This window comes from Podarcis raffonei, chromosome 16 (assembly GCF_027172205.1).
Source record: "Podarcis raffonei isolate rPodRaf1 chromosome 16, rPodRaf1.pri, whole genome shotgun sequence".
Taxonomy (NCBI): domain Eukaryota; kingdom Metazoa; phylum Chordata; class Lepidosauria; order Squamata; family Lacertidae; genus Podarcis; species Podarcis raffonei.
The window spans coordinates 19,177,487-19,198,271 of record NC_070617.1 but is presented as its reverse complement, the minus strand read 5'-3'; the positions used below and the strand labels follow the sequence as shown (position 1 = coordinate 19,198,271).

Here is a 20,785-nt window from a genome sequence, read left to right as displayed (position 1 = left end):
TGTCTCGAAATTCTTGCCTCCGAGGAGTCTCTAGAAATAGACTAAAGCGCAGACGCAGCTCAACTGTATTTTTATTTTTTTTAATAGACGAACCCATGCCTCTGTAAAACTGCCTATTTTTAGGAGCGCCTTCTATTCTGTTTGATGCTTAAAATGCATGTCTGCACTTTTTGGGGAAAATAATAATAATGTTGTCGCTTCCTTTAGCCAGGTACGACTCAAAAGGAAAGGGGACTGGGAGGGAGAAGGAATCAGGGGATTCAGTAAAGATCTGTGGAGAGGACAAAGTGCTATGGTGTTGTTATTTTGAGACAGGGGTGTGGGTGTGGGTGTGTGGAGTGAATGTTGCTCTTCCCCACCAGAACCTCAGGGAGCAGATTAGACTAATACATCTAGAAAAGCAGGACTGAGCTCTTGGGCATGCTGTGTGACTACTTTAAACAGGCCAATTGCCCCTTTCCATGCTCAGCTCTTACTCCATCCCATTCCCACAAATCTTAACAGAGCAAGGACTGTAGCTCAGAGCACCTGCTTTGCATGCAAAATGCCGCTGGTTTAATTCCTGGCATTTTGAGTTGACAGCAGAGGGTGCTGGGTGCTGTAAGTCTCCCTTTCCAAATGTGCAATCCTGTATCTATGGGGGTAGAAGAAAGTGCAAGAGAAAGATTGCCAAACCAGTTCCTTCCTCGAGGTAATGACTTTGGCTCCTTGATAAGCATTGCGATTTAGCATATCCAAAGAAGTTGCTCTGGGCCATAGAGCAAATCATTATCATTATTAAGGTTTATATACCACCCTTCATCAAAAGATCTCAGGGCAGTTCATAGAATAAAATACAAGGTAAATCACAGGTAGCCACCTCTCACCTAGCTGGTAGATGCAACCCAGAGTTCTGAGTGAGAGAGCTGGAAGCTGGAAGAAACATGCCTTACTCTGTGGACTTGGAGCTCCCCCTGGAAACCTAAAGAGGAGAGCAAGATGGGAGTGTTGATGTGAGACCCTCCATCCTATGCTCAGTTTGTAAAGGTAAAAGTAAAGGGACCCCTGACCATTAGGTCCAGTCGCGGATGACTCTGGGGTTGTGGCACTCATCTTGCTTTACTGGCCGAGGGAGCCGGTGTTTGTCCGCAGACAGCTTCCGGGTCATGTGGCCAGCATGACTAAGCCGCTTCTGGCGAACCAGAGCAGTGCATGGAAATGCTGTTTACTTTCCCGCTGGAGTGGTACCTATTTATCTACTTGCACTGTGTGCTTTCGAACTGCTAGGTTGGCAGGAGCAGGGACCAAGCAACGGGAGCTCACCCCGTCGCGGGGATTCGAACCACTGACCTTCCGATCGGCAAGCCCTAGGCTCTGTGATTTAACCCACAGCGCCACCCGCGTCCCATGCTCAGTTTTTATATAAATATAAATGAAACCATGTCTCCTAAAGACACCACAGTCTCCACTGATCCTCATTCCAAGGAAACTGAACACTGGGTAAGTGCAGGCACCCCTGGAATGTCTTGTTGTTGCTTGGATATTGGGGTGGCATGTAACAGCTGGCATCTCCAAGCAGGGCTGTGACCCTAGGAGGGTCACTGCCAAGTCACTGTAGGCACTGCCAACCTAAACAGACTAATGATCTGACGGGATAAGGCAGCTTCCTGGTTTCTAGCCTTCATGTTGCTGTTTCCAATAAATAAGTTGCCCCCAAACTGAAATGTCTGTAAAACGAATCCCAAATTCCATTGTATTGGGGGGGGGGCAGGAAGGATTTGAGGCTGAACCCATTTTTACTATCTAGCGCTTCATAGCCATCTTCTGGTGTTTAGCTGCTCATTTTTAAAGAAAAAACACAACAGCAGGTTGTAAGGATCATTCTAATGTGGTTTCCACACATTTGCCCGTTCCTCCAGAACTGCCGTCCTTTGTTCATGTGCATTTTTTGTAGAATCCAGACAATATCCTGATTCTGGTGCTTTATGAGTTGTCCTCCCATATTTCCGCCCCCCCCCCCCCCGACCTGTTTTGGAAAATGCATGTTATGAAAGAACACAACAAAAGCTGACACATTAAAGGGCATTTTATACCTAATCAAAAAAACACAGTACCGCATAGAACAAAAAGCCAAACCAATTCAACAAACAATGAATGCAATTCAAGACCAATTCATAGCGATTCAAATATCAGAAACAGGTGCTGAGCACCAGCTGTGTGCCAGCAGACCCCCCAAACCCTAAATCTGTTGGAAATGTTGTGCTGACCCCCAGTTCCTAGAACAGATGGAGAGATATATATTTTTCCAGAGGGGCCATTTATCAGTGGTGCATAGGGTCATAAGCAAAAATGGGTGGAGCAAATGTACATTTCACATGTGTACAGCAGGGTAGTTTCTATCAACACACTTTCCCCCTCCCTCTCCCTCATCTAGGCAAACAAAGAGCATTGTCAGAGCTGAAGGACACATTCCAGCCAGGCATAAACACTCACCGAGGGTGCAAAGCAGGGCTGCTGGGGTGCATGGGTTGGGGGAGAAGGGGTGCGGTCTGAGGCAAGTTTCTTGGGTTACTGCCTTACAGGGTTGTTGTGGAGATTAATTGTGGAGGGAGAGAACCACGTGCAGCACTTTGAGTTCCTTGGAGGAAATGCTGGAATGTAAACGCAATTAATAAAATAACAATAAATAGGGGAGAAGTTGGGAGGGCTGCATTTGGCCCCTGACCCCAAGGGTTCCCATCTCAAACTGCTGCTCAGTTCAGATTTTCCAGATTCTGTTTTGTCTGGTCGTTGGACGTGTAATTCTAGAGGCCTGCCTGAGTTACATGCACACACAAATGTGTATACAGTATCGGCTATATGCCACGTTAATCGCCATGGCTTCTCCGTAAGGATTCTGGGAATTGTTGAATTGGGGGGAGGGAGTTTCCCCTAACCCCATTATTACCACTGTGGGCCCCACAATATCCTTGGACTGAGGAAACCTCTGTTAAATCCTTGAAGTGTAGTCAGTCCCTAGGTAAGAGTTTCAAGGGAGTGCACACAAGGTAATGCGGAGAAAGGGGTTCAGTGTCCTCACCTGAACACCCATTTTAATCTGAAACTGAACCCAGAACCAGGCAGTCACACAAAGCAACAAATGTGGCTGCCCTCTCGCTTCCAGGTGTGTGTTTGTTCAGATTGTTCAGTGTGTAGACTTCCGGGTTGGCGCCATTGTTTAATGGCGGATTCCCTCCGAGCTCCGGAGGGAATCGGCTCCGTAGCGTCTGGGTCTGGCCGCTGCGGCGAAGCGGAGACCCTTAAAATCACAGGCGCGGATGCCTGTGAACACAGAGACTCGGCGGGCACCATTTGCGCCCCCCCAATCCGCGACGGAGCCTTTTTAAAGGCTTCGGAACGGAGGCAGGGTGAGGCGCGGTGCTGAGAGTACTCCCTCGCCTACGGAGTGAAGCCGCAAGCCATTGACAGAGAGCGCCAACTTCTTCTAAGATCGATTGGATTTTAAAACATCAACCCGTGAGTAATACGGAGATTGGAACTTTAAAAAATTTCTTATTTTGGATTTGGAACGAGCGGGAAGGGGCTAAAAAGGAAGTCCACCCCCCCCTTTGTAAACAATTTAAAGCAAAGGACTGAGCAGCTAAGGTCGAGAGAATCTGTTTTTTGTAACAAAAGACTCTGACCTCACGGTTTCGACATTATAAGAAGATATTCTGGAGGATAAAAAGAATTTTGGGAGCTGAAACTACACCCCCCCCTAGACCCGGGAACGTCCTATGAGAAAGCCTGTTGCATGGAAGACTTTGACAGCTGTCAAGTGAGCTGCTAGTCAGCTAGCTGTCAGCTGGAAAAAGAGAACATTGTTTCTGCTGTTTTGCTGGTTTATTCGGTATAACTTGTTGAAAATAAGGAGGGTTGATACAAAATAACAGGACTTTTGGTTTTGAGCTGAAAGGAATATCAAGGAATTAAAATCCCCCCCTAGAGGGGTAACAAGGATACTACATTACAAAAATGGCTGGAGTGGGTAAATTCCAAGCAGAATTGGACAGAGCACTTGTTCTCTTGGGAAACTTACAAGATGAATACGATGCTTTGTCTACGGAGGTATCGCTACTACATTGGACAGTAAACAACAGTTTGGAGTCTGATAAGGATTTGAAACAGGAAGCCTATTCAACTGAACAAATAAATGAAACTGAAAGCGCAGATACGATGGAGCAATATGTTGTTTTCGAAGAAAATGAAGGAGGAGCTGGAGGTTTGCAGGAGTCAAAGGAGAGCTACAATATGAGGCCTGACATGATGATAAAAAAGGACAATAAAAATTGGATGCGGAAAGCCTGGTCTGATTGGGAGTCTGGAAAATGGAGAGATCCCCTTTGGAGGAGATCTGAAGACCTGAGGATTACAAATTTGATGAAGGTGGAAGCTGGAGCTGTGGGGACATTTGGATTTGAAAGAAATTTGAAACAAGAGTTGGATTACCCCATAGGCTCTGCGTTTAAGTACGGAGGACTGGCTAGAAGCAACATGGATTTTGTTGGGCCGGAGCCCCTCCGAGACCTGGGGCTTAACATCAAGGCCTATCAAAGAGACCGGCAGAAAGGAACTGAGAGAGATATAAGGGCCTCGGACGTGAGATCTCCAGGCTAAATAAATAATATAAAGACTGATGGATATTGGTTGGGGACTGGAACCGGGAGAAGGGTGGGTGGAGGTTGGGAATCCAAAGGGTACATAAGGATAATTTGCTTTGCTTTGTTTGTTTTATATTTTGTTAGTGGTAAGGAAATTGGGTAAACCGTGGAAGGGAAACTTTGGTCGACCTTAGGAAAAAGGTGTAAGAATAATTAATGAGGTATAAGTATTGATGTGTAATTTTAAATAAGGTGAAATTGGTTTTTTCTTTTTTAAATTAATTGAAAATAAGGCTGTTAAAAATAAATTGAGGAAATGGAAAAAAGAAGTAAAGTAAAATAATAGTATGTTAGAATAAATGTTTAAGTTAAGGTGAAGAAATAAGTTAAGGACTTGCTGAATTGACAATTTAAATTGGAATACAAGAAGGGGAGGTGTGAGGAGGTCTGAGAAATAAGGTTGAGGAAAATAAGTATCAGAAACTTTATGTGGTTTTTTTTTATTTTTCTGTTTAATTTTGAATATGTATTTTTGTGTTGTTTTTATTTTGTTTATTTTTTGCTTTTGTTGGCTGTGTGTTTCTTGAAAATACCAATAAATATTTAATTTAAAAAAAACCAGATTGTTCAGTGTATTCACCTTTTTAGGCAAAAGGCCCACTCAAGATGGCTTACGATACAGAAATGTAAAATGACACAACAAAACAAAATGCAGCAACAATTGATCCAATTGCCAGCTGGAGCTGCTTGTTGTGACAGCCTGCCATGTGCCTGCCATCGCCACGTCCTGCACTGTACGCTCTCTGCTGTACACAAGTGCCCTGGGATGGTCAGGAAACACTGCTCTTCCCCCATCCTTCCCATTCTGTTGGCGCCAGGTGGCTGGCCATAAATATATTCTGCAGACTCAGGGCATTGCATGAAACTTGCTTCATTGCAGGCACCTTGAGGGCCAGGTCTAAATTTGGCCAGGCACCGGGGTGGGAGGCAGGGGAGCTGAGATCAGGATGCTGCGGAATGAACTGAAGGCAATGTATGATCCCATATGCTCCAATTGGACCTGTTTAGTCATATTTCACACACAGAGAGGAACATACGCACTTCTTCTCCAAAAACAAGGAACTCTCAGCCAGTCACCTGCTTCCCCGAATAGCTCGATGTATTTATTTTTTACCATGATTTAGAAACCAATCACCCAGGATGTGCAAGTCTCATAGCAGTGTCGGTTTAACACCCGCCTGCCAAGTATAAATGTTGTGTACAGTATCTTTATTTGAATGATCGCATGCCCTCCAACATTTCTATGATGAAAATAGAGATGTCCTATTCCATCATCATCACCATATCATTTTATGATTTATACCCTGCCCATGTGACTGGGTTGCCCCAGCCACTCTGGGCAGCTTCCAACATATATAAAAAACAATAAAACATTAAACATTTAAAAAATCTTCCTGATACAGTGGTACCTCAGGTTAAGTACTTAATTCGTTCCGGAGGTCCGTTCTTAACCTGAAACTGCTCTTAACCTGAAGCACCACTTTAGCTAATGGGGCCTCCTGCTGCTGCCACGCCGCCAGAGCAGGATTTCTGTTCTTATCCTGAAGCAAAGTTCTTAACCTGAAGCACTATTTCTGGGTTAGCGGAGTCTGTAACCTGAAGCGTATATAACCTGAAGCGTATGTAACCCAAGGTACAACTGTACAGGGCTCAGGGCTTCCTTCAGATGTCTTCTAATGTTTGTATAGTTACTCATTTTGCTGGCTCATACCTTCCAACATTTATCTGATGAAAATAGGAACATCCTAAGGAAAAGTGGGGCATGCCAGGATCAACTGGGATGGCTTCTGTAAATCCAGCACTGTCCCTAGAAAATAGAGACACTTGGAGGGTCTGATATCTAGATATATTTATTTTTTTACCTAGGGCTGCCATATGTCCAGGTTTTCCCAGACTTGTCCAGAAATTGTGCAGGAAAATGGCAGATTTTCAGCAAATTGACAAAATGTCTGAAAAACGGTGGATTTTCAGCAAATTGACAAAATGTCTGAAAAACCCAGACACACGAAAGGGGTGTGTATATATATATATATATATATATAAAAAAAATTTGAAAATTTGAAAAAAGGCCAAAAATAAAAAAGCTCAACAACTTTGTCCAGATTTTCACTTTGGGGAATATGGCAACCCTTTAGAAACAAAGCACTCCAACACCCAAGCTGTGCTGGTCTCATGGCAGTGTCGGTTTAGTGCCCACCTGCAAAGTCTAAATGGAGTGTTTCAGTATCTTCACCAGGAAATAGCTAGATACTGCTTCTAGAAGGGGGGAGATATTCTGGACAAGGGGCAGGTATTCCTTCCCGCATTTCCACCCCATTCTAAGTTAAGTAAGGATTCTGTATGTATGTAAAGGACAATAGATTGGCAGCTTTAGCGAAGCTGGAAAAGGACAACATTAAGAAGACCCATTTGGTCCAGCATCTCGACCTCACAACGACCAACCAGATTCCCCCAGGGAAGTCCACAAGCATGGCCTGTGTGCAACAGTGTTCTCCTTGCATAGGAGATCCCCAGAAACTGATATGAAGAGGCTGAGTCGCTCTTTAGTTGACTACAATCCTCAGTAATGATGGTGTGCGTGTTTTTTTTTCAAGCCATGGGTAGGCAAACTAAGGCCCAGGGGCCAGGTCCGGCCCAATCACCTTCTAAATCCAGCCCACGGACGGTCCGGAAATCAGCATGTTTGTACATGAGTAGAATGTGTCCTTTTATTTAAAATGCATCTCTGGGTTATTTGTGGGGCACAAGAATCCGTTCATTTTTCCCCCTTCAAAATATAGTCTGGCCCCCCACAAGTTCTGAGGGACAGTGGACCGGCCCCCTGCGGAAAAAGTTTTTTGACCCCTGGTTTAAGGCATCTTTATGCTGCTTAATCATTAGCATTTCAATGCAGTCATCATAAAAACAGAGATACGATGTGTATGGGTATTTGGTGACTCAATTGACCATTGCCACTGTGTTCCCCGCAGACATTCACAGCCTGGTGTAACTCTCACTTGAGGAAGGCAGGAACGCAGATTGAGAACATTGAGGAAGATTTCCGGAATGGCCTGAAGCTCATGCTTCTGCTGGAGGTGATTTCAGGTATTATTAAAAAAAAAAAAAGCAAGCTTTGGGGAGGGTGATATCTGTGGAGCTGCCCAGGGGCAAGAAATGTGGAGCGGGGAAGTTGAGGCAAAATTTGCAAGCCACAGATACAATAAAACTTTTATAATTAGTTCAACTTCTGCCTAAGACTCCAAATCACCAAGTGGCAGGATCTGCTACATTTAATTGGAGTTAGCAGTAGGTCTGTTGCAACCTCCTTTGTGATGTTTCATTTTGAAATCTTTAAGATAATATATTAGTTTCCTGTTGATGGTGTTGCTTTGAACGAATACTTTATATTTGACTCTCCCTCGTCCTCCATCTTCCCTCCTCTTCCTCTTCTCCCCAAAGGTGAAAGGTTGCCAAAGCCAGATAAAGGGAAGATGCGCTTCCACAAGATCGCCAATGTCAACAAGGCATTAGACTTCATCGCCAGCAAGGGGGTCAAGCTGGTATCTATTGGTGCTGAGGGTGAGTGTTTTGTTTGGTAACTCATTCCAGAGGGCTGGAGATGTAACACCAAAAGCCCGGTTTGTAGTGCATGCTAAGCACATCTCTGGGGCATGCGGTGCTCTACGAGCCAGGAGTAGCCAACATGGTGCTATCCAGATGTTGTTTTCCAACTCCCATCATCCCCAGCCAGCACAGCCAATGATCATGGATGCTGAAGAACAGGTGTGCATGGGGATGAGGTCGTTCCTCAGGTTAAGCTTTTGAGGGCTTTAAATGCATATTGGCAACCAGTACAGCCCTCTGAGCAGATGGATGTCCCACTCAACAGCACTACCTTTATAGGTAAATTGCAAGGTCCCCTTCAAAGATCTGTACTGGAACTGGTACGATTTAGCTTATTCATAAGCAATCTGGAGTCAGGGTGAGCAGCGAAATGGGTAAGGAGTAGATAGTACCAAATTATTCAGCCTGGCAAAATTCAGGCAGGCTGCCAAGAGCTCCTGAAGGATGCAGGCAAATGGACCACAAGAAGGCAGCCAAAACAAAATTAGGATCGGTAAATAAAATGCATTGGAGCAATGAAATCCCGACATAATATTTACATGCACGGGGTCTGAACTGGCTGTATAACGCCTGCATGTTGCTTGCTTCCAGCAACTGATATTCAGAGATACACTTTATCTGAACTTGGAGGCTCAGTTTAGCTATCATTGCTGCTAACAGAGCCACAGATAGGCCTCCTCCTGAATTTGCTTTAGCTGTTGGGTCTTTGGGCCCAAAAGTGGTACATAAATAAGCCCAAGAATTACTGAATCCAGACTTGCTCGCCAGATGTTTTGGACAGACATCCTTCCCCAGGTTGTGCCCCCACAGAAGGAGATTATATCTCCAAACATGTTTGGAATCCCTTTGGTGAAAATCCATGTCTCATTTGTGCGGTTTTGTTGAGACAACTGAAACGATGCAGGTCTGACCCCAAACACTGTGGTTCTCTAAGCTCCCTCCATCCCCTCCTGCTTTTCCAGAAATCGTGGATGGGAACCTGAAGATGACTCTGGGCATGATCTGGACAATCATCCTTCGATTTGCCATCCAGGACATCTCGGTGGAAGGTGAGCACAAGGGCACACAAGCCCCTCGCGGCATCCCAGTCTGCTTTTTAAGGGAAGAGCTGTTGGCTCACTTGCTTTGCATGCAGAACATCCTGGGTTCAGTCCCCAGTGGCATCTGCCAGTCAGTGTAGACAATACTCAGTACAATGCAGCTTCCTATGCTCCTAGGACCCAAGTGGAAAAGGGAACAGGACCAGCTTAGAGTCCCATAGATAAGATGCCCTCGTCCTTTTTGCCATGGTCCTCACTGCCCTTTCCCTTGTCCTCTTCTTTCTGACCACAATATGCGCTGCTGCCCAGAGGGAGCAGGCAGGGAAGGTAGAGGCAGCGGCTGCTTCATCTCTCACTCTGGCCTCTGCTCAGAAAAGAGAGCAACGCCCAGGCAGATCAGCAACCAGGCCAGAATGGGGAGCCTCCTGCTCTGGTGTGCCCCGCCCCAGGCAGCTGATCAACAATGACAGTCTCTGGTGCTGGTCTCCCTGCCCCCCTCAATTGCAGAAGGCCCCAGGCTCAACTCCCAGCACCACCAGTTAAAACTGCCAGCTGTCAAGTAATGGGAAAGGGTGTCCTCTGCTGGGAATCCTGAAAAGCCACTGGCAATGGGAATGGGCTGCCCTGCAATAGGTGGGCAGGCTGGCATGGCTTAGTGGTGCTGGAGCAAGCGCATTGCAGGAAGGTGTAATGATGGGAAAGAAGAAGAAGAGTTTGGATTTGATATCCTGCTTTATCACTACCCGAAGGAGTCTCAAAGCGGCTAACTATCTCCTTTCCCTTTCTCCCCCACAACAAACACTCTGTGAGGTGAGTGGGGCTGAGAGACTTCAGATAAGTGTGACTAGCCCAAGGTCACCCAGCAGCCGCATGTGGAGGAGCGGGGAAGCGAACCCGGTTCACCAGATTACGAGTCCATCGCTCTTAACCACTACACCACACTGGCTGAGACTTTGGCTGAGACTTTGGAGAGTTGCTGTCAGTCAATAGTAGAAAATGACATCTACTCTGAGCGGACAAGAGTAGGCAAGAGCCAGTGTCCCTGCCGGGTATCGAAGTAACTCCTGGGTCTTAGCCAGCACAGAGGGTCCATTGCCTGAGCCTTCCTTCCTTCCTTTCTTTCCAGAAACCTCAGCCAAGGAGGGGCTGCTGCTGTGGTGCCAGAGGAAGACTGCTCCCTACCGGAATGTCAACGTGCAAAACTTCCACATCAGGTATGGGGCGGGGGGGGGTCACACACAATTTGGGGTCAGCTGCATTCATTGTTTGCTACACGCTTACAAGTGCACAGGCTGTGCATAGTGAAAGAGGGACAAGATTTCTATGCAGCCAGGATACAAGAAGAGGAGGAGGAATAAGAAGAATTGAATCATAGGATTGTAGAGTTGGAAGGTACACCAAGGGTCATTTGGTCTAACCCCCTTTGATGCGGGAATCTCAGCCAAAGCATCAATGGCAGGTGCTTATATTTGACAAATAAAATAATGGCAAATGATTTTTGTTAGTTTGTTGAATTGGATTTCTAGCCCACCCTTCCCAGGGCGGCTTACAGCAATAAAACGCCTAACTATGAAACAAATGCAATAGTTACAATGGCAGAACAAGAAAACATGTAAAATAGTTCAAATGAAAAGCAATTCTGTGTATTAACAAACCCCAATATTTTAAAAACCCTTCCATATATAAAAACAGAGCTAAGGCAGCAGAGCCATGGGACTCTTAATCTCAGGGCTGAGGGTTCAAACCCCACATTGGGCAAAAAGATTCCTGCATTGCAGGGGGTTGGACTAGATGACCCTCGTGGTCCCTTCCAGCTCTACAATTCTATGATTATATGGCACTTGCCAGGTTAATGGGAGGGAGGTGTTGCAGGGATTAAATGAGGAGGCAAACCATCTGCACTACCCTGAGCTCCTCGGATGAAAAAGGCAGGATAAAAATGCAACAAAATTAATAAGTAAACTTTCTGTCTGCCGAAGACAGAATTCCCTAAAGGAAAACGGGGTGGGATTGGGGTGGGGGGCAGTCAGGGCTTTGTCCCTGGTTCCGTTCAGTGTGAGGAGCCTCCCCCAGTTCCCAGTTCTGCCTGCTTTGAGGCAAAAGAGCTTTTGCAGAACCCCAACTCTGCAATTGGGACATTTAAACATAAATAAATAGCACACCTACCAGCTGGATTCAGCATTTGTTTGCCTGACTGTTGGCTTGAAACTGATGCATGGCATGGAGGAACAACACTAGAGCTGGGTGCCAAAAGGGACTTAGCTCCTAGGCTAATTTCCTGCAACCAGCCTCCTCTGCCCAGAGGGCAACAGGGCCAATGTTCCTGCAGGAAGAAGGAAGCCAGTTCTGGCCAGGGGACCCCCTTACTCAGCCCGAGGGCCACATTCCTTTCAGGGCAACCTTCTGAGGGCCACACGCCCATGTTGGGCAGAGCCAGAGGCAAATGTGGCTGGAGCATTGGATGAATATTATTATTATTAATTAATTAATTAATTAATTAATTAATTAAATTTCTATGCCACCCTTCATCTGAGGGCAGTTTACAATATATTAAAAAAATGCATAACATAGTGGCAAATAAAAACAATGCCCTCTTCCTACAGCTTAAAAAAGACCATTGCTTAATTAGCCAAAGGCCTGGGAGAAGAGGAAAGTTTTCGCCTGATGCCTAAAGATATGTAGGGACACATTTCAGCCAGGCAAAAGCATCCAAGGAAGGTGCAAAGCAGGCCTGATGAGGGACGTAGCTTAGGGAGAGTTCCCAGGGCTGCATAGAGAGGCCTGGAGGGCCGCATCCATTCCCTGAGCCTGAGGTTCCCCTCCCCTCTATGGACTAGATTTGCTCCTTCCGCAATGTCTGCTTCTGTTCCTCCCTTTTCCTCTTCATTTGCACCCTGTGCCTTTCCATGCCTGGATGGGGCAGCCACCATTTCTCTGACAAAGGACGTTGGAGCAAAGCTGGAGGCCACCCAGACCCAGCTGAAGAGACCCAGGACTCACTCATTCACTCTTTCCTTCTTCTCTCTCCATGCCTGCGTGCTGCCCACCAGCTGGAAGGATGGCCTGGCACTCTGCGCCCTGATCCACAGGCACCGCCCTGACCTCATTGACTACGCCAAGCTCAGAAAGGTGCTGTCTTCCTCTTGTGTCTTCCTGGCTGCGCCCATTCCTTTCAGGCTCTCCGCTTGCAATCTCTGCCATGTCTGCTGGCATCTTTGTCCTTTGAGTCAACCTGTGATTTCCAGCACCCACCCCCCTCTGCCCCGCCAATCACACAGCTAGAGCAAATAGGACTCTCCTTGTGGCTCTCATTGCCAGCAATCCGACCCCTGTGTGTCTGGGTCCAAAGGTGCACTGATCCCTCCCTGTCCACCATTATGGTGGGCATTTTGCTAAGGGGTGTAGCTCAGTGGTTGAGAGTCTGCTTTGCATGGAGAAGGTTGTAGGTTCAGTTCCTGGTGTCGCCAGTTAGAAACAGGGAAGACCCTTCTCTGCTCAAGACCCTGGAGAGCTGCCACCTGTCAGAGGAGATGCAGACTGGTCTTGATAGATAGAGTCTCGGCAGCACAAAGCAGCTTTTCATACCTGTAGCAAGTTCAGCATAAGCAGCAATAAGTAGTGTCTCAGTTAGGAGCTGTCCCCCTTCCGACTCATCCTCACCTGTAACCCTGCCAGCTACTCCCTGCCATGGTGTAGCGACTCGCTCTGAGCAACTGTGTCTGTCTGTCCACAGGATGACCCCATTGGGAATCTCAACACAGCCTTTGAGGTGGCTGAGAAGTATCTGGATATCCCTAAGATGCTGGATGCAGAAGGTGAGGAGCCAGGCACCATGTGTGTGTTTGTGTTCAAGTGAGAGAGTTGGAAGAGACCCTGAGGATCCTCTAGTCCACGGTTTCCAAAACCTGAGTCTCCAGCTGTTTTTTAGACTACAACTCCTATCATCCTTACCTAGCAGGACCAATGGTCGGGGATTATGGGAACTGTAGTCCAAAAGCAGCTGGATACCCAAGTTTGGGAAACCCTGCTCTAATCCAACCCCCTGCAATGCAGGAATACGCAGGAATATGTCCCATATGGGAATCAAACCTGCAGCCTTGGTGTTATCAGCACCATGCTCTAACCAACAGAAAGGGAGAGGTTTAGGGATAAAGGGCGATGAAATGGGTCTGGAGTGGGATAAGCACCTGTCTTTTGTAAGGGAGGCAAATCAGACTCCCAAAGGGCCGAAGAGCAAATTAAGACTTACCTTCCCCAGACCCATCTGCTATGCCAAACCCATCTCTGGTTTCTGCTGGACCTGCTTGCAAGTCACATGCTGGGTAGCCTTCTTCTGAAGTGCCCGCTCTATTTGGGGGGGGGGTAAAGATTTTTTATTTTATAATATATATAAAGCAGAGAGAGCAGTTCAGTTATAGCAGCAGATGAAAATTAAAAGTTGAGAAACAAGACAATAAAATAAGCACATAGAATAAGTGCTGCTACGCATGGGTTAAGTAACCAAGCCCGAGTCATGATAGAAAAAAGTGAGAATTAAAGTTGTATTCTCGTAAAGTGCTGTTTTATATTAGTGCCATTTGATTGTCAAGTATCGTCCCAGATTTGTCAGGCTTTTGATTGGGGTTGTCTTTAAAATGATGCCAAATCATATAAAACGTGTCTGAAAGTGAGCATAGAATCATAGAATTGTAGAGTTGGAAGGTACCACGAGAGTCATCTAGTCCAACCCTCTGTAATGCAGGAATCTTTCGCCCAACGTGGGTCTCAAACCCACAACCCTGAGCTTAAAAGTCTCAGCTCTACCAACTGAGCTCTCTTGCTCTTGTCGAAATATCAAATTAAGAGTGATTTTTCTCCATTGTAGCTATATTCCAGAGCGAGTGGTACCTAGAGTTCAGTGTAAGATTTTGGGCTGTTTTCCTTTGAATTGTAATTACCATTTTGAACTGCCAGGGTTGTATATAAGACCAATTCTCTTGGCAATGTATCTCCATTTGCGCCATCAATATAATTCAGCAGCATTAGCGAGTAGCCCTCTCTACTGAGTGCCTCGCTGCTCTCCTCCTTCAGCTTTTGTCCTCTTCCCACAGATATTGTCAACACCCCCAAACCGGACGAGAAAGCCATCATGACCTACGTCTCCTGCTTCTACCACGCCTTTGCAGGTGCAGAGCAGGTAAGCAAAAAGAAGCGGTAGCAGCATTTCCCCCTGGGTCTACATATCTGCAGCAGAGAACTATGCTAGCCCAGTTCCTTCTTCCTTTTAGAATCATTGAATTGGGGGTCTTCTATGACAACCCACTGCTCAGTGCAGGATGCAGCTAAAGCATCCCTAACAGGCTGCCATCAAGACACAGCATAACTGCCTCCAGCAAAGGAGAGCTCACCCTCTCTCAAGGCAACCTGCATTAGTGGTTGGACAGCTATTACTCTTAGGAAATTTATATCGAAGTTTGCTTGAAATCTGCTTCGCTGGAATTTTTACCCATTGGCTCCAGTCTTGCCTTCTGGAGCCAAAGATGATGGTATTGATGGATTTAATGGTGGTGGTAGCAGTTTGATCTACAGACCACAAACATGAGACAAAATATTTGATTATCAAGACAGCTTGGGGAAAGGTTAGGGCTCTTTGAAAGAGCATCTGCTTGGCATGCAGAAGGTCCTGAGTTTAATCCCCGGCATCTCCATGTGTGGCTGGGAGAGTCTCCTGCCTGAAACCCTGGAGAGCTGCTGCCAGTCAGTGTAGGTAATACTGAGCTAGGTGAACACAGTATATGGCATCTTCCTGTGTTCTAGCCACAACATATTTATATACATGCACAATAGATTGTGACTTTTAAAACAAGACTATAGCAAAATTCACCATCAAAAATAGTTTTAAAATAGCAGATAATTTTGAGTCAGGGCTCATCTTCCCTTTGACAATTGCTCCCTAGTGTTGGTGGCTACAGCAGCGATGACTGTAGTGCCGTCAAGGTGTATAGCACTTTACAGAGTACAAGAGGAGAGGTTTGTGCTTTGAGGGGTTTCACTCTTCAAATTTGCTGCAGGGGGAATTAGCTGTGGAGGAAGGGGAAGCAGGAGGAAATGTGTGGTTGCTGGTTGAGGAAGCATGAAGCTATTTCACTTGCAAGTGTTTGGCTGGGTTGTAGGACACAGGGCCCTATACAAACTTGATACATCCAAATACATGGATGGTATTCAACTATGTTTTATTAAGAGTAGACACATGGAAAACAATGGACCTGACATGGTCATGGTTATTAATTTCAGTTGGTCTATTCTAAGTAAAACTTAGTTTATTCTACATAAATGTCCCTCAATTTCTGTCTGGGGTTTTTTGCAACTTTCTGCAACCCCCCCTGCCCCCCCACAAAAAAACCCTTTAAAGCAGAGCTTTCCAAACTTTTCAAGTTGGTGATACACTTTTTAGTCATGCATCATTTTGTGACATAGTAATTCAGTTTTACTAGCAAACTGGAGGTTAAACTAACCCCTTTCCAGCCCCAGGAGGAGTATGGGGAGTGTTCGTGCAACACACCGACACACTGCAGCCGACACACTAATATGTCACGACACACAGTTTTGAAAGCTCTGCATTAAAGCTACTTCCCCACTAATCCCATTGTGCAGCCAGAATGAGGCACGGATGCTGAGCCCTAGGCAAGTAGATTTGATAAATGTACATAGTTTGTTCTGGAATTTGAGGTTGCATCATGGGAAGTTGTTTTTTATTTTATTTTTTTTCTTCTGTAAATAATTTTTATTCATTTTCCAATTTAAAAAAACATTCATATTAATAACAAATCAAGCGAAATCTTACCACATTCAAAAACATTCAAATTATAGAGTCCGAATTAAATAATTTCAAGGGGACGTCCCATGTTCTGGATTTCAAGAGCTAATGTCCATCATTTATTTTCTGCTTTCTTCTTTATTACTTCCAAGTTTTCCACTCCTGATATTGACCATCCTCCTCTCTCAGTCAGTCAGTCACTGGTATAACTCTCTATCTTGTTTTGTTTAACGATTCCATATTTCTATAATCACATAGGAGGCAAATTTTCGCACCATGGGAAGTTTTTAAAGCTCTGAATGCCCTGGCATGTCTTTCACTTGATGCCCACCAACTCCCGGTCTAATCTAGATGATCTCTTTATGCTTCCTCCCTGCCCACAGCTCTTTGGTGTTGTTATTTACTGTTCCCATTTCTAACCAGCAAGTCCATTTCTCTTCCAGGCTGAGACGGCAGCCAACAGGATCTGCAAGGTGCTTGCTGTCAATCAAGAGAATGAAAAGCTGATGCAGGAGTACGAGAAGCTGGCCAGCGAGGTATCTTGAAACTACTTTTGGAAGTCCCCAAAAGCAATGCCCCTTTCACATCTCCCCGCCAATTCCTTCCTACCAGGAAACAGAGCACTGAACTCAGAAGCAGAATTCCTGGGTTCAGTTCACAGGGCCCAATCTGTCCCAGCATTTAACGCTTGTTTGCTTACTTCCCTTGAAGCTTTCGTGGGTCGGTGGGAGGGGAATCACAGATCCACACTTGCACTGCTGTTGCATCCAAGTTGGGTCATGGCAGCAGCCCAAAAATATGGTAAAAGATTAAGACGTGGGCCCCCAAAATGGTTGTTTGGGCTAAAGGTGGGCTTCTAGGTCTCAAGAGGTTGACAGCATACAGGACAGCATGTCTTGATTCCGCAGCCCCAAACAGCCAACTAAAGCCACCTTCTGTTTCTTCCCGGTCAGCTCCTGGAATGGATCCGGCGCACCATCCCATGGCTGGAGAACCGTGTGCCAGAGAAGAGCATGAGCGCCATGCAGCGCAAGCTGGAGGACTTCCGGGACTACCGGCGTGTGCACAAGCCCCCCCGCGTGCAGGAGAAATGCCAGCTGGAGATCAACTTCAACACTTTGCAGACAAAACTGCGCCTCAGCAACCGCCCAGCCTTCATGCCCTCCGAGGGGAAGATGGTCTCTGTAAGTCACAGGGCGGCAGGTGGGCATAGGGCAGGTGGGGGGGATGAGAAACAAAGCTCCCCAGAAGATGGCTGAAATAAAACCATCCTTCTTGCCAGTCTAAAAAAGCAAAAGCAGTGACAGGGCCAGTCTTCCCATGGGAGGCTGTTCCAAGTGATAGCTGGTCAATTGGATCTTAATTAAGCTTTGGGGTCCCAATGGAGACAGTAAACTGTGTCCAAGGGAATGGAAAGTGGTTTGAGGTGGAGGGGTCATTCCATTGATTCCCAACAAAGCAGGCAAAAACTTGGCTCACGAGGGAAGGGGAAGTTAAGAATCAGGCCCAGGGGCCCGATCCAGTTCCCTACCCTGCTCTTCACAAACAGGTATTGTAAAGTTTTGAAACGTTTCTGTTTAACAGAGGCTAAAAATTGGGGTGAGTGCACACGCTCCTGGTCCCCAACCAGGTGTCCATTGAGCCAGGGGGTGTCATGAGTGGGCACAGATGTGGCTGTAGGCTATGAGCCTAAGTGCCAGGAAGGATCTCTTTCCCAGGTTTCTGCCTGGGCACCAGCTCCTGATGAGCACAGCTGCAGGTCCTGCCACTTTGAGGGGAGATTCGAATAACTGTAGAGTTGGAAGGGACCGTGAGGGTTCATCTAGTCCAACCTCCTGCAATGCGGGCCTCAAACCCACGACCCTGAGATTAAGGAGCCTCATGCTCTACCAACTGAGCTAGGCTGAAGCTGCCCTGTGTTTGCCTGCAGGATATTGCAAATGCCTGGAAGGGGCTGGAGCAGGTTGAGAAAGGCTATGAGGAATGGCTGCTGACTGAGATCAGGCGCCTGGAGCGCCTGGACCACCTGGCTGAGAAATTTAAGCAGAAAGCCACCCTGCACGAGACCTGGACCAGAGGTAACCTGCCCGCAATTGAGCCCCTCCCTCTATTCCAGGGGCAGGGAACTGCTTTTATATCAAGGGTTCCGTTCCCTTAGGGGTAAACTTTTTGGAACTACATGCCAGGGGTGGGTGGGGCCAAAAGTTGGCGGGGCCAGAGCTAGCAGTGGGCCACCCATTTTCTTTCTGCCTCCCAATCCACTATCCTCCCCCATACATTCTCTTTCACGTGTTTTTTAAGCCTAATTATGAGTAGATTTTCAGGACAGTAGTGTTGAAGTAAGAGTAGCGAAAACACAGCTAAGAAGCTCGAATCGTATATATAACTGACTCCCTTCTTTGGAAATTAAACCAATGCCCAGACTTTAACATTCAAAAGCTTCCCTTGCAGAAAATTATACAGATAAATTAAAACATAATGTTTTCAGTTAGGCCACACCTTGCAGCTCCTATGAGAGATTTCAACTTTTTGCCTTCTCCTGCAGCTTTGCTCCCTTTTCTTTCAAGCAGAGAAGAAGCGCTCCAACCCTCTATTCAACTTAGCAGTGTTCACAGTGAATTCTAAAACACAGTCATCTCACTTCACGTAAAACAGAGCCTCTCCTTCACTAGATACCTCCCATGTGATCAGTGTTAGCCAATCACATGAAGAATACTAGAGCGCTCTAGAATCCAGTTACCAACCAATCAAATTTAAACACATGGTAATGCATAAAAGTATTTACAATTCCAGTGAATTAAATTACGGTACTTAGTGAGTAGTGGCAGGATTCACCTTCCTCTTCCCAATAGTGAAAGGTTCTCTTTCACTCCTTTTGGGGGGTCTGGGGGTCTGTAGGGGAGGGTTGTGGCCTAAGAGGGGAGGTCACAGAACAGATCCAAAGGCGGAGATCCCCTCTCCTCCTGTGTCCATCCCACTCTTCATATTCCACTCTTCATTGCTCTGCTCACGGCCCAGCCTCTCACCCTAGCTCTGCTTCCTCCCACCACAGGGAAGGAGGAGATGCTCTCACAGAAGGACTACGAATCGGCATCTCTGTATGAGATCAGAGCCCTGATGCGCAAGCATGAGGCCTTTGAAAGCGACTTGGCCGCCCACCAGGACCGTGTGGAGCAGATCGCAGCCATCGCGCAGGAACTCAAGTGGGTGCCGAGGAGAGAGAACATTGCCCTTTCCCCCTTGAGATGAAAGTTGGGTGCTAGTCGAGGGGTCCTGGCTGCTCCCACTTCAACCCTTGGCCACCACCCCCAACCTCTCACTTCCTGAAGGCTGGAGGTTCATGGCTCAGTTCTCATGTGGGACTGGGCTAGCAATACATCTATTGCATGTCTGTCAGAATCCCAGGGGTGTCTGATTTCATTGGGGTGGAAGGGAAAGGAGAGGAAAACTCCAAATCTTGACTCACCTAAGAATCTGTCCCAGCATCTGGTTCTCACAGAGGCCAATCAGATGTCTCTTTGAGGAAGCCTGCATGAGCACAGCAGAAGCTCTCTCCACTTCTTGTACCCAGGACTATTTTTCTAGAAAAAGAGGTGCTGGAACTCAACATGAACACCTCCCTTGTTCTCTTATAATGGCAGTGGTGTCCACCTTAGAGGTACCAGAACTGAGTTCTGGAGAATTGCAGCTGAAAAAAAGTCCTGGTTATACCCAGCAACCAAATGCGCTGGGTTCCACCCAACTTTGGGGGACCCTGGCAAGCATGTGTGACGTCAATACAGTGGAAGGAGACCCGTTGCAGCCGCAGGTAGACCTGGCAGGGCCTGTCGTAGCTGTGGGGAGGCCCGATGGAGCCCACTGCAAATCACAGAATATTGTGGGAGCCCAGCCCCCTCCTTGAAAATGGGGAGGGGCCCTCAGCCCCCTGACCCAAATGACAGCCCTACCAGCAACCAGTATTTGAAATGCCATCAACAAAAACTCCTGGGATTGTGAGGATCTGTTAAGAAAGGTTGACTCTTTGTGGAGTTTTAACTTCAGCAGGGGTCTCCTCTTTTCAACTTCTCATACCAATCCTTTTTTGGTGAATTTTGGGAAGAGCTGCAAGAATTTAAAAAGAGAGCTTTTGGAGGGCCTCCACAGGTCCCTCATCCTTCTCTTAAACGACTGCCGAGATTCTCAGGTTGCAGAATGCTTGTCTTGCCAGCCCCATAAATGTGTATGCCTTCTTGACCTTTTTAAATTTCACTATTGTGCTCCATTGAAAGACAACCTTGGAGTTAGCAATAATGGGTCCTACGCTTAAAGTGGTCACATAGTTTTCCTGCTGCATGGCCTTTGGGTGGCTGATTTCCCATTTGTCGCGGTCCCTTAGCTGGGGTGAAGTCAGCCTCCTCTTGCGGGTGGGTGATGGGAAAGGAAAGGAAAGGTGTCCATTGTGATGCTCTCCTGCGGGTGGGGAAGCCCATAGCCTCAGCTATGCACCCCTAATCCTTGTGGCCCATCACTACAGTGAGCTGGACTACCACGATGCAGCCTCTGTGAACTCCCGCTGCCAGGCCATCTGTGACCAGTGGGACACCCTGGGGACACTCACTCAGAAGAGGAGAGATGCCCTGGAGGTGAGGAAAAGGGCGCTGGCAGGATTTGGTCCCTTCTTCTTTGGT

General features: G+C 46.7%; 1 protein-coding gene across 1 annotated transcript in view; it reads left to right on the top strand.

The window, feature by feature from the left end:
- Positions 1-20,785, top strand: part of ACTN3 (actinin alpha 3) — a 43,197-nt gene that overhangs the window by 15,019 nt on the left and 7,393 nt on the right. The window contains exons 2-13 of the mRNA XM_053368647.1: positions 7,649-7,763; positions 8,118-8,237; positions 9,245-9,331; positions 10,449-10,536; positions 12,373-12,451; positions 13,056-13,137; positions 14,413-14,498; positions 16,562-16,654; positions 17,072-17,302; positions 18,049-18,196; positions 19,171-19,321; positions 20,632-20,740. Of these exons, the coding sequence (XP_053224622.1) occupies positions 7,649-7,763; positions 8,118-8,237; positions 9,245-9,331; positions 10,449-10,536; positions 12,373-12,451; positions 13,056-13,137; positions 14,413-14,498; positions 16,562-16,654; positions 17,072-17,302; positions 18,049-18,196; positions 19,171-19,321; positions 20,632-20,740 (1,389 nt within the window). The remainder of the gene's footprint in view (positions 1-7,648; positions 7,764-8,117; positions 8,238-9,244; positions 9,332-10,448; positions 10,537-12,372; positions 12,452-13,055; positions 13,138-14,412; positions 14,499-16,561; positions 16,655-17,071; positions 17,303-18,048; positions 18,197-19,170; positions 19,322-20,631; positions 20,741-20,785) is intronic.